Source organism: Drosophila subpulchrella, chromosome 3R, assembly GCF_014743375.2.
Source record: "Drosophila subpulchrella strain 33 F10 #4 breed RU33 chromosome 3R, RU_Dsub_v1.1 Primary Assembly, whole genome shotgun sequence".
Classification (NCBI taxonomy): Eukaryota; Metazoa; Arthropoda; class Insecta; order Diptera; family Drosophilidae; genus Drosophila; species Drosophila subpulchrella.
In genome coordinates, this window is record NC_050609.1 from 12,600,679 (window position 1) to 12,614,108 (window position 13,430).

The 13,430-nt window shown below is 47.0% G+C and overlaps 2 protein-coding genes across 2 annotated transcripts; both read left to right on the plus strand.

Moving 5' to 3' along the window:
- Positions 1-447: 447 nt before the first annotated feature.
- Positions 448-7,164, plus strand: LOC119551011 (multidrug resistance-associated protein 4). The gene is made up of 7 exons (XM_037860066.1): positions 448-651; positions 808-1,008; positions 2,351-2,581; positions 2,641-4,626; positions 4,683-5,236; positions 5,445-6,393; positions 6,458-7,164. Exons 2-7 carry the CDS (start codon positions 929-931, stop codon positions 6,780-6,782), a joined length of 4,125 nt encoding a protein of 1,374 aa, XP_037715994.1. The 5' UTR covers positions 448-651; positions 808-928; the 3' UTR covers positions 6,783-7,164.
- Positions 7,165-7,927: 763 nt separating this feature from the next.
- Positions 7,928-13,260, plus strand: LOC119548592 (probable multidrug resistance-associated protein lethal(2)03659). The gene is made up of 6 exons (XM_037855948.1): positions 7,928-8,099; positions 8,458-8,688; positions 8,857-10,767; positions 11,189-11,655; positions 11,710-12,664; positions 12,882-13,260. The coding sequence occupies exons 1-6, from the start codon at positions 8,026-8,028 to the stop codon at positions 13,204-13,206; spliced, it is 3,963 nt and encodes a 1,320-aa protein (XP_037711876.1). The 5' UTR covers positions 7,928-8,025; the 3' UTR covers positions 13,207-13,260.
- The last annotated feature ends 170 nt before the right edge of the window (positions 13,261-13,430 follow it).

The following is a 13,430-nucleotide window of genomic DNA, read 5'->3' on the forward strand; positions in this document are numbered from 1 at the left end:
ACCGCTGTACTTCAGGGCGTAGACCTCGAGATACCCAGTAGTACTATTTCGAGGTTGTTATTAGGGGTAGATTTAAACATACTTAAACAAATAAGTTCTTCAAATAAAAAATGTAAATATTATTGGCAACAAGATAACTAAATGGTTCTGAAAACAATTCGACAGTATCGGACTTTCTGATCGTTATCTCGGTGGAAAAAAAATACCTAAACTTCTAGGAGTTGCACAATGTTAAAAATTCCATTTTACCAAATGGCGGGATCGGTTGTTTTTGGTTATATTTTATGGGGGCTAAAACCTTTACTTCCCCCGTTACATACATTGTTAAAACATAGAATACCCAAGATCCCAAACTAATACAGGGTACAAAATTTCGAATGAGTGGCAACGTTGGACTTTACGCTCGAGTATAAAAGCTGAGCGATTTCTCTCTCCCAAGCTCAGTAGGTTTTTTTTGTTATTCCGTGCGGGTGCTCTTTTCCGTATTGTTAGTGTAAATCCCCATAGCCCCAAATTTTGTTGTTGTGCCAGACGTCTGTTAATTAGCATATAGTACTTACACCAAATATATATACCAAAACACGAGCAAAATACAACTCATCTTCGACGCAGTAGCCAGATCTTTGTAAACGTTGCGGGCGCAAAAAAACGGTAAATGTGGATAACGGTGGATAAATCACTGCTGACCTCGACCTAGACAACATACATATGTACATACTTATATATGTACCTTTCAAAAACTGAAAACCAAGACCGATTTGTTGTTGCCGGCTATGCATTATTGATTTTCACCATCAATTTCGACAGGAGAGAGCAGAGGAGCGGAGAAAGCGAACGCCCCCCGCCCGCGTGCGAGTGAATCAGTACCGTAACATAACGGTAAAACCCCGAACCCAGGAACCCAAGAAACAGAACCCAACCCAAAGTTATGAACCGCACCAGAAGGAAGGTGGTGCGCCCAAAGAATCCCTATACCACAGCAAACTTCTTCTCACAATGGAGCTTCTGGTAGGTTTACACGAATAGCCAGACATATAGTCATACCTTAGTCATGAGCACAATATTTACGGTAAATCATATGAACCTCGCTGTAGCACGTGTTCTTACCATATTGTAGTATCAGGTTTTTATTGGACTCGCGCCTATCTATAATTAGTTTAGTTGTATTAGCTTGTTTGAGCCAATAAGTTCGGTGGTGCACGATAAGCTGCACGGGCCATTCTAATGAGAAATAGAACGAACATCCATTAAATTGGACGGCACAGTTTTATTAAATGTCATTGTTGCCCACAAGGTTACATCTTTATCTGTCGTCCACAATGAACGCTTGCCAATAGCAACCAGATGGAGCTGGCTCCCGCGATTTATTACGATTTCCTCTAATAAACAAAACGTTCATAGTCTAACTTGGGCTGATAACGTTCATAGTTTAATTCAGAACTCAATGTCACATTTACTACAAAGATTTGAATGCCTCTATCGGCAGATGTATAATATATGCATGGGCATTGAATTTCAAATTATTAAAAAAGACTTAACGATCTTACAGACGTTACTGTCACATGAGCTAGGTTTTAATTTAAGATCGTGGAGTTCGGTTGCCATTTTTCTTATGATTTTACAGTACTTACTTGAAGTGATGAAATCTAATAGAAGAATCGATTGGTTAGAATATCCGATACATTTATAAAGAATCTAAACTTCATTTGATTAACACCAATCAATTAATGCCAATTTAGCTCCGTGTTGATATTCACAAATTCTACATACATAAAACCATTAATGATTGAAATTGATGATAGTCCAAAGTTAGATTAACAATACTATTATAAATATAAAGTCTATTTAAAACTAACATCTAAAACATCTGGGTTTTTAACCAAGTATCCACTGTATGTGCAAGTGTCTACCCAACTACAAATGTTTAATTAACAATGTCTCGGGGGTTTTCGCAGATCGTGGGTCTGACGAAATTCCCAGGAAAATTGCTTTGTTTGCAGTACTCGTCTATGTTTTATCAGAGGAGTTCCCTCTAACAACAACATTTCTTCAGATATCTAAATTGGGGTCGACATTACATAGACTTTAGTTAATTAAATACCAATAGAGACAAGGAAATCATATAAAATCTTTGGGCTTAACAAAAAAATCTAATCTAGTCTCCCCCATTAACAGAACATTTAAAGGTCTTCTGTGAAACTTTTATGGAGGAATCGTAAACCATTACGTATTCAGTGGCTCTAGTTTAACTGCTAATTAAGCTTTTTAATTCAATATAGTTTTCATTAGGGCTTACTTTGTTAACTGTTATAAACTTACCTCAATTTACCCATTACCTAAACCCTTTCAGGTGGATGCGAGATCTTTTCAAACGGGGCCTGCAGGGTCCGCTGACGGACGAGGAGCTGTATCAGCACAGAAAGACCCTGGATAGCGAAAGAGTGACCAATAAATTTGCAGAGCTGTGGGACGATGAGCTAAAGCGAAGTAATCCCAGTGTGGTGAGAATGATCCTCCGAGCATACGGCAAGATTTTCCTCCCCATGGGTCTGGCCTTCTCCATAAGCGAAACGATTTGCAAGTAAGTAGAAACTTCGTTTGATGCAACGGCTTAGCTAATCCCCTTGACTTTTTCTTCAGATCTCTCATGCCCCTATTCCTGGGTGGTCTGGTCGGTTACTTTGCCACAAATCAGACGGATATCAGTGAGCGGACGGCGTATCTGTTCGCCATGGGAATTGTGATTTGCATGCTAGTGCCTGTGATAACATTCCACCCCTTCATCTTCTACATCTTCCAAGTGGGCACCAAGCTGCGTCTGGCCCTCTCGGGACTAATCTATCGCAAGGTACTGCAGGTGTCCAAAAGCAGTAGTAACGATGGTCTCCGAGGGAGAGCCATAAATATTCTGTCCAATGATCTGGGGCGCTTCGATGTGGCGCTATGTTTCCTGCACGATACGTGGAAGGGACCGATGGAGTCCATCCTGATTGGCTTCCTCATGTACCGGGAAATTGGAATATCGGCTGTGATCGGCGTGTCTTTCATGCTCAGCTTTATCCCTTTGCAAGCGTGGGCAGCCAAGAAAGCGGCCTACTATCGCCAAATGACGGCGGAGCGAACGGATATGCGAGTAAAGCTTATGAACGAGATTATCCAGGGCATCCAAGTGATCAAGATGTATGCGTGGGAGAAGAGCTTTGCCCGGGTCATTGCAGAGGTGCGACTCAAGGAGGTGAAGGCCATCCGGGGCACTGCCTACATCCATGCTGCCCTCGGTTGCACCTCCATGATATCGCCGCTATCTGTGTTCCTGGCCCTGTGCTCCTACGTTTACCTGGGTGATCCCCTAACAGCCCAAAAGGTGTACACAGTGTCATCATATTTCAACATGCTCAACGATTCGATGGTTACCTTTTGGCCCATGTCCATTACCTTTATTGCCGAGGCTCTGGTTTCGGCGAAGCGTTGCAAGGAATTCTTGCTGGACGGGGACAGAGCAGAGGTTCCCATAAACCTGGAAGCCAATCAGCAAACGGGCAAGAATAAGCGTAAAGTCTCCAAGAAGGACAAACAGAAGAACGTGGAGCTGAATGGCTCTCTATTGTCCAATGGCCAAGTGCAGCACAACCGCCTGAGGGATTACGATCCAGAGGCAACGAAAAAATGTGTGGTGCTGAAAAATGTATCTGCTTCATGGGACGCCAATGATGGCCAAGCCAATTCTGCCATCGAAGACTTCAGCACAGATATACAAGATCATATGCTGGCTGCTGTCGTTGGACCCGTGGGTGCTGGGAAATCCAGCTTCCTGAATGTATTGCTGGGCGAAGTAGGAATTGATAAGGGCGAGGCCCTGGTTCATGGCAAGATCTCGTATGCCTCCCAAGAAAGCTGGGTCTTCGAAGGAACCATTCGCGATAACATCGTCTTTGTGGAGGACTACAACGAGAGGCGGTACAAGAAGGTGGTAAAGGTATGTGGCTTAGAACGGGATATGGAATTGCTGCCTCGCGGAGATTTAACCGTCGTTGGAGAGCGCGGAGTGAGTCTCAGTGGTGGTCAAAAGGCCCGAGTCAATTTAGCTCGAGCAGTCTACCGCAAGGCGGATATATATCTTCTGGATGACCCACTCTCCGCTGTGGATACCCATGTGGGCAAGCACATCTTTGATCGATGCATACGCGACTTTCTGTCCAACAAGATACGAATTCTGGTCACCCATCAGGTGCAGTATCTGTTCGATGTCGAGCACCTGCTGCTGATGGGGTCCGGAAAGATTGTTGCTCAGGGCAGCTACCAGCAGTTGCAGCGCTCCCGCCAGTTCCAGTTCCTCGAGCAGACGCAGCACGACGAAAGTGGCATCGACACACATAGTGTAAGCAGTTTTCTGTCGCGTAGCGATTCCGAGAAGAGCATGGAGCACCAGCACAACCCTCTGCTTCGTCCAGACGAGCAGGTGGAGGAGCTCAACCAGGAGCAACAGACCGTGGGCTCCATTAAAATGCACGTCTACGCCTCATACATCAAGGCCTTGGATAGCACCTTCCTGCTGGGCATAATTATCTCGCTGTTCGTTTGCGCCAGAGTTATGCTTACCGGAGTGGATTACTTCTTGTCCAGATGGTAAGCAATTTTATTAGCTATTTTGTTAGTATGTTAATTGATTTATTTATTATCAGGGTTATTTGGGAAGAACAAATATCTGCAAATAGCACTTCCACCCTGCTGGTAGAAAATGATACGACGCCCGTCAACGACACGCTGCCTCTTAACGCCACAGATCCTTCTATCGCACCCTTAGCAGCCGGCGACATTCAGGCTGCCGTCCGTCAGGAGCTCGTCCTGTTCTATGCCACCATACTGGGCGCCACGTTGATCGTGTACCTCATCCGCACCTTTGGCTTCTTTAAGATGTGCTTGCGCATCTCGCTGCATTTGCACGACCGACTCTTCCGGGGAATCACCCGAGCCAGCATGTACTTCTTCAACACGAACTCATCTGGACGAATTCTGAATCGCTTCTCCAAGGATATACGCACTGTGGACACGGATCTGCCGCACACAATGCTGGATTGCCTGGCCTTCATCATCGATGTTTCTGGCGTAGTAATCATTGTGGCCATTGCCAATTATTGGCTATTGGTTCCGGCTGCCATTATTGGTTCCATTCTGGGCATGATACGCTATCTCTATGTGAATACCAGTCGCAGTGTAAAGCGATTGGAATCCATATGTAAGTCAAAATACTCGTTAATTGGGGAATGTAGCATTTGTCACGTTCGTTTACTGGGAACAGCAGTTTATGAACAGTTTTTCCGATCGTGACTTTCCTTAACTTTGGTTACTTATCCATTATCGAATGACTACAAATTAATTTTAAACAGCATTAACTTTTAATGAAAAATTGAGACATATTTAAGCCCTGTATATCTATCTTACAGCTCGCAGTCCGGTTTTCTCGCTGACAAACCAAACCTTCCAGGGTCTTACCACCATCCGAGCTTTACAGGCCCAAAGCGCCCTGGAGCTGGAGTTCCATGAATACCAGAACACCAACACCTCCGCCTGGTTCCTTTTCCTTTCCTGCACCCGTGCCTTCGCCCTGTGGTCGGACGTGCTGTGCATCGTCTACATGACGGCGGTGACCTTCAGTTTCCTGCTTCTGAAAAACGAGTTCGACAGCGGCGATGTGGGCTTAGCCATTTTGCACTCCACCACGATGACGGGCATGTGCCAGTGGGGTATGCGACAGACGGCGGAGCTGGAGAATCAAATGACCAGCGTGGAGCGAGTGCTGGAGTACACGGAGCAGCCGTCGGAGGCGCCGCTGGAGACGCCGGAGAAGTTCAAGCCGAAGACCGAGTGGCCCAGCAAGGGACGCATCGAGTTCATCAACTTTAAGCTGCGCTATTCACCCAAGGAGGCTCCTGTGCTGAGGGATCTGAACTTCACCATCGAGTCGCGCGAGAAGATCGGCATTGTGGGCCGCACTGGCGCCGGAAAATCGTCCATCATCCAGTCCATTTTCCGTTTGGCCTGCAACGAGGGCATGATCCGAATCGACGATGTGGACATTGAGCATATTGGCCTACACGATCTGCGTAGTCAGGTTTCCATTATACCGCAAGATCCGGTTCTGTTTTCTGGCACTTTGCGTTACAATCTTGATCCTATGGACGAGCGTTCGGATGACGAGATGTGGAAGGCTCTGGGCGATGTGGAGCTACGTTCCTATGTGTCCACCTTGATTGGTGGACTCAACTGTCGCATGTACGATGGAGGCTCGAACTTTAGTGTCGGTCAGAGGCAGTTGGTGTGCCTGGCGAGAGCCATTCTGAGGCACAATAAAATACTGATTATGGACGAGGCTACAGCCAACGTTGATCCTGAGTAAGTAACCAAGAAGTAACCAAGATTTATCATTTATGCTAACAAATTTGTTCCCTTATTGCAGAACCGACAAGCTTATCCAGCAGACGATCCGCTCCAAGTTTGCCCACTGTACTGTGTTGACAATAGCCCATCGACTGCACACCGTGATGGACAGTGACCGAGTACTGGTCATGGATGCCGGCGAGGTGCGGGAGCTGGGACATCCCTACGAGCTGCTGCAGCGAACTGGAGGATACCTTCGTCAATTGGTGGACAACACTGGAGCGGCCACCTCCTCCGCACTGCAACAGGCTGCTGAACAGAGCTACAGCAAACAGATCTTGGGAGATGATACGGCTGCCGAGGATCTTAACATCTCACTGGCCATGGAGGAGAGGTCCCAGTGATTGAGACGCACACTCACCTACTTGTAGACTTGCTTAAGGGTTAGATCATAAGAACTAAAAGTATTATGTACATAGCACAATCGTACTTAACGCTAACGAATTACCTATTGCCTTGTACTTACGGAATACTTGTAAGCTTGTTTATCGCCACGAATTTATGTAGTGTACCGAGTACTCTATGTGTATCACCTATGTTTTGTACGTCATGTGTTCAATTGCAATCGTAAACGCTGTGCACAAATCAGAGCAAGTTCAATCAAACGAAGACAAATAGTTTATTTAGGTACTTTTTTAAAATATGTAGCTAATGTAGGATTACAACATCGTACTTATAGATAAGAACAATCTCAATAAAGTGCCTGAGAATTATTACTAACAAATGGAAAAAGAGTGAAGTGGTTTTAATTTCATTATGGCAAATGCCGCCTTTGATCTTCAACAAGCTATAATCGGTACATCTACCCGTTTATGGTTTATCATTGTTTATTATTGGTTATTATATAAAAAATTTAGTTTACAATCTATAAACTATTTTTTAAAACAAGATTGTAGTAATTGTAATAGATGAAACCATACAAATTAACCTTTTATAATAGTACGAAAATTTTTAAGTAAATACTAATGCCTTGCCCGTGCCTGTCAAGATCCGTGTGAATCGTGTGTGGGTCGATAAGGATGAACCTTTTGCAGCTCCAATTAAAATTGTCAATTGCTGAAAAGTGTAATCAAAGTAAGTCAACACGGTAGCTGTGATTACGATAAGATACCGGAGAGGTGTCCAACGTGGCCCGCTGCCCCCCACCTCACTGCTCACTGGGATGTCCCGTCCGCGTGCCCGAAACTCTCGTAAACAACGGCGAAACAGTAAAACCCACTTAGCCAAAAAATCGTGGCCCGGAGTTGTTGCAGCGTCTGCTGCTGCTTTTGCTCCGATGTCGCCTGATGGCTGATGGGTGATGGCTGGTGTCACTGGGCATTAAGATAAAACTACGCTGCCGCTGGCCGATAGGGCGGATCATTGATTTATAGCGATGATTCCGCAGCACAGCGTAGTGGCTAGTGGTTAGTTAAAATTGAAGAGCTCCGGACGGGCAGCAGTCAGTGACGAGTGGAGCGGCGCAAGAACCACACGCGAGTGCCTTGAGTCGTGTCAAGGATCTAACATATTTATATGTGATATTTGTTCGCGAGATCGCCATACTATACTATATGCCTGCAGTGGTCAAGTGTATATATACAAATAATGAGTGCGGTCCATGAGCAGCGCAAGCCGAATCCGGTGACAAAGGCCAACTTCCTTTCCAAATGGTTCTTTATGTGAGTGAGAAACGTGCGCCATTCCTGCGTATACGTAATATTAAAATCGTACTACGTAATGTTTCTAAAATTGCGGTGAAACCCTCGCGAGAAGCGCTCCGTTCTATTCAAGTTAACTAATTTCGCGAGCTGACCCCTCTTGAAGTCCTGCTGATAAGATACAGAGCTGTCCAGCTGACGGACTGCCCACCCTGAGATTTATGGCCACGGCACCTTGGCCGTCACTCGGAATTTACGGCGCGAATGGATCCGTTTGATTCCTTTGAAGAGCGATAAAAGAATCCACGATAGCCCGGCGACACCTGTCATGACCGTCAATAACCCGACCACCTGCACTGTGCTCTCTCTATCCTTCCAGTTGGACGCGGGAGATTCTCGTCAAGGGTCTGCGCCGGTGTCTTGATCCCTCGGATCTGTATGCGCCCGAGCCCAGCTTGGAGAGCACCCAGGTCACCGCCTTCCTGCTCGGCCACTGGGAGCAGGAGCTCAAGCGACCCAAGCCCAACGTCCTGCGCATGATATTCAAGGCCTACGGATGGAGCTTTGTTCCAGCGAGCATAGTGTACTCCATCATGGCCATTGCTGTGCAGTAAGTATTTGGAAAAGTGTGGAAGAAGGAATATTGGGCTTGGTACTAGCGACGGTAAAAAAAACTACTTCCAAAATCCAAGTGAAATGCTATTATGTTTCTCATAAACATTTTGTAAGTTAACCAACCCGTTTTAAAACTAACACCTAGTTTATGTTTATCCCCCAGCACAACGCAGCCTTTGATGCTGGGCGGTTTGGTGTCCTTTTTCTCGGAGAGCACGGAAAGGATCACGAAACATTCGGCTTACCTGTACGCCATGGGTGTGGTGCTGTGCTCCCTACTCTCGGGTCTCTTCTTTCACCCCTTCATGAAGTACCTGTTCCAAGTGGGTTCCCGCGTCCGGCTGGCCTGTGCGGGTCTTGTCTACCGGAAGTTCCTTCGGGTTTCAGTGGCAGCGGATAACAGTGGAGTGAGTGGATATGCCATATCTTTGATGGCCACCGATCTGCCCACCTTCAACGAGTCCTTCTACTGCTTCCACGAACTGTGGCGAGGACCCCTGGAGGGCGTGGTCTTCGTCTATATCATATACCAACTGATTGGATGGCCGGCAGTGGTGGGATTGGGAACCATTATAGCCTTTATCCCACTCCAAGCCTGGGCTGCTCGGGCTATAGCGCGGTATAAACGGAGTTCGGCGGATGTGGGCGATGAGAGAGTGAAGCTGATGAACGAGATCATTGCAGCGATGCAGCTGATCAAGATGTATGCCTGGGAGAAGTCGTTTGCTAAACTAATCGGCAAAGTGAGGAAGGAGGAGATGGACTCCATAAAGGGTTCCACCTACATTTATGCTGGACTGCAGTGCACTGGCATGATATCCAAGCTATCCCTTTTCGTTTCCCTGGTGACCTATGTATTCACCGGTGACATAGTCACCTCGCAGAAGGTCTTCATAGTGGCCAGCTACTATGATCACCTCAATGACTCCCTGCTGCACTCCTGGCCCCTGGCCATCAACATGTGGGTCGAGACCTTTGTGGTGGCCAATCGAGTGAAGGACTTCCTTTTCCAGCACGAGAATCCCGCTGATGGTGGAGTGCACAACTTCAAGGAGGCAGAGGATAATCCGGAGCATGGTAACTTCCAGGGACGTACTCACAAACCCAAAGCTGAAGCCAAGAGTATTACGGTACACAAACTCACGGCCAGTTGGGATAAGGCGGAGCAGGAGAAACGCCATCGCCACATAGAGGATGTGAGTTTCCAGGCCACGGATCAGCAGTTCGTGGGAATCGTGGGTACAGTGGGTGCTGGAAAGAGCACCCTACTTCAAGTGATCCTGGGGGAACTGGATATTATCAGTGGCAGTGTGGATCTGAATGGTGTCCTCAGCTATGCCCCTCAGGAACCCTGGTTACTTCGAGGTAGCCTGCGGGAGAACATCCTCTTTACGGAACCCTACGATGAGCAGCGTTATTTGGAGGTCCTGCGGGTCTGTCACCTCGATAGGGATCTAGAACAGCTGCCTTTGGGTGATAACACCAGAGTGGGTGAAGGTGGTGCCAGTCTGAGTGGTGGTCAGAAAGCTCGAGTTAGTCTTGCTCGGGCTGTCTATAGGAAAGCAGATATCTACCTTCTGGACGATCCCCTGTCCGCCGTCGATTCGCATATGAGTAAGAGGCTTCTGGATCGCTGTCTCAATGAGTTTTTGTCCAACAAAATCCGCATCCTGGTCACCCATCGGGTTCAGTTGCTGCGACACGTGGATCACTTGGTCCTGCTCGAAGGTGGACGGATCTCTGTCCAGGGGCATTACGATGCCCTAAAGAAGCTCATAAGATTCCGGATGTCGGTGGCCAATGATGTCGAGGTGGCCAAGTTGCGGGCCATGCGAACGGATAGTGTTTATGAGGAACCGGAGCCAAGGAAATCGCTGTCCCACGAGGAGCACCTCGATCGGCATGAAATCGAACAGCAGTTCAAGGAGCAGCAGCACAGGGGATCCGTTAAACTGTCCACCTACAGGGAGTACTTCAAGGTTCTGGGTCATCCTCTGGTCGTGGTGTTGATCCTGCTGATGTTTATTGTGGCCCGGACCTCTGAGGCCACAATGGATATCTTTCTCTCCAAGTGGTGAGTTATATTAGTAATAAAGATTATCTCTTTCGGGTGGTCTAAATAAAAATCCCAAACCACTTCAGTTATTTAAGGCTTAAGTGACTAACCTCGAAAGAAGATGAGTCAGTCTGATTTTTAGATTGCGACATGCTTAATAACACAACGCATTGATAATAACATGTTCCAGTTGTTGATTGCAATAAATATTGCCTGCGTTACCGGACAGATGGTACAGATTTCACTATCTCGATGCCACATGTTATATGGTTATTCCAGTATCAGAAGGGTAAAATAACAAGTCAGGGTTTTACAAACGCCTAAACTGATTTCATTTTCAAGTGGAATTTTTTAAGGATTAGATTATTTATTGATAAAAAAAGCATTTAATACTCCTTAAGTTTATATTGGATTCTTTTCCAATTCAATGTTTTTACAGGGCAACTTGGGAGGAAACCGAACCCAATCTGCATGAACCGATTCCGGAGTATCATAGAACTCGTTTTCACATGATGATCCTCTACACATTCCTGATCCTCTGCACCCTCACTTTCTATGTACTCCGCACCTTTGGCTTCTTTATGATGACCCTGCGGATTTCGCTGCGCATTCATGACCAACTCTTCCAAGGGGTCATCCGCGCCTTCATGCATTTCTTCACGCTGGCCACCTCGGGAAGGATTTTGAACCGCTTTTCCAGCGACATCCTGGCCATCGATGTGAATCTTCCACAGGCTCTTATGGACTCCATTGAGTTTGCTGTAAATGCATTTGCTGTGCTCGCGGTGGTCAGCACGGCCAACACTTGGCTTCTCATCCCGGCATTCATAGTGGTATCCCTGCTGTACGGATGTCGATGTCTCTATATAGGAGCTAGCCGGAGTCTCAAGCGCATAGAGACTATATGTGAGTGGCTCTTACATATGTTAAGCATCCAAACACTAACCCAATCCCCTCCAGCTCGCAGTCCCATCTACTCGCACACGAATGCCACCTTCAAGGGACTGGCCACCATCCGTGCTATGAATGGCACCAAGTATATGGAGCGGGATTTCCATTACTACCAGAATGAGAACACCTCTGCTTTGTATCTCCATGTCAGCATCAACAGGGCCTTTGCCTTCTGGACGGATCTCATCTGTGTGTTCTACATCCTGGCGGTTACCTTTAGCTTTCTGCTCTTCGACAAGCACAGGGGATACTACAGTGGTGATGTTGGTCTGGCCATCACCCAGTCCATGAAGTTGGTGCTTATGTGCCAGGCGGGAATGCGGCAAACGGTGGAGCTGGAGAACATGATGACCAGTGTGGAGCGGGTGATGGAGTATGTGAATATACCCTCGGAACCTGCCTACGAAACCGACGAGTCGGTTAATCTGCCCAAGCAGTGGCCCAGTGGAGGGCAGCTGGATTTCCGGGATCTCCGGCTGCGCTACAGCGCTCATGGTCCCTATATCCTGAAGGGTCTCAACTTCACCATTCGCGGGGAGGAGAAGATCGGCATTGTGGGTCACACGGCGGCTGGAAAATCATCCATTGTGCAGGCCCTCTTCCGGTTGGCCAACATCGATGGACATATTTGTATCGATGGTTATGACACAGCCGAATTGGGGCTACACGATCTAAGGCGGCGAATCTCGATCATACCGCAGGATCCGGTACTTTTCTCAGGAACTCTCCGCTTCAACCTCGATCCCTTCGAGGAGAAGACGGACGAGGAACTCTGGCTGGCCCTGGAGGCTGTCAAGCTGAAGGAGTTCGTATCGAATCTGAAGAAGGGCATAAACTGCCGGCTTCACGACTGCGGGGCCAACTTCAGCATGGGTCAGAGGCAGCTGGTCTGCCTGGCCAGAGCCCTCCTGCGCCAGAACAAAATACTCATCATGGACGAGGCCACGGCCAGTGTGGATCCCGAGTAAGTATATAGTGTAATACGTACAGGACTTTTCTCAAGAGTTATATTTCGCTAGATATATATTCCACCTAAAGATTTGAAATCACTTGAAATTATGATTATGAATCTGCAATATCTTTCCCAAGAACTTATCAATATGATCTCAACATCTAATAATCCAATAAGAATTTAATTTACAATGGGTACTAACTAATGGTAACTCCCTCTACCTCCGCAGGACGGACAATCTCATCCAGGAGGCAATCCACACCAAGTTCGCACACTGCACCGTGCTGACCATTGCCCATCGACTGCACACCGTGATGGATAACGACCGGGTGATGGTGGTGGACATGGGCAGGGTGGTGGAGCTGGGGCATCCTCACGAGCTGCTGCACAACAGGCACGGGTATCTGCATCGATTCGTGGAGAAGACCGGCGTGGGAACCGCCCAGCACCTGAAGCACCTGGCGGAGCAGAGCTACAGGAAACGGGTGCTGGGGAGGAAATCGGAGGATCAGGGCTCCGTGCTCGAGGTGGGGTACAAGGGGACGACCCTGTGAAAGACTGCGGGGGGGAAATTAATTCGTACACCTGGGTAGAGGGCTTGCCGTTCTGTTAGGTATGGTAATATAGACTTTATTATAGTGAACTGATCTTTAAATATAGTTATATATGTATATATTTAATATGTACTTCATAATATACTCGTACTTAGTTGTTTCAACTCGATCGTTTTCGTTTGCCTTCTTGAATTTGAAAAAAGCAATTTATCTTGTAGGTTAAG

Bases quoted from the DNA above. Each gene is read 5' to 3' on its own strand.
- LOC119551011 (XM_037860066.1), top strand. From the start codon at position 929: ATGAACCGCACCAGAAGGAAGGTGGTGCGCCCAAAGAATCCCTATACC. The intron at 1,009-2,350 runs GTAGGTTTACAC...AAACCCTTTCAG, and splicing joins TTCTCACAATGGAGCTTCTG to GTGGATGCGAGATCTTTTCA. The intron at 4,627-4,682 runs GTAAGCAATTTT...ATTTATTATCAG, and splicing joins GATTACTTCTTGTCCAGATG to GGTTATTTGGGAAGAACAAA.
- LOC119548592 (XM_037855948.1), top strand. From the start codon at position 8,026: ATGAGTGCGGTCCATGAGCAGCGCAAGCCGAATCCGGTGACAAAGGCC. The intron at 8,100-8,457 runs GTGAGTGAGAAA...CTATCCTTCCAG, and splicing joins CTTTCCAAATGGTTCTTTAT to TTGGACGCGGGAGATTCTCG. The intron at 8,689-8,856 runs GTAAGTATTTGG...TTTATCCCCCAG, and splicing joins ATCATGGCCATTGCTGTGCA to CACAACGCAGCCTTTGATGC.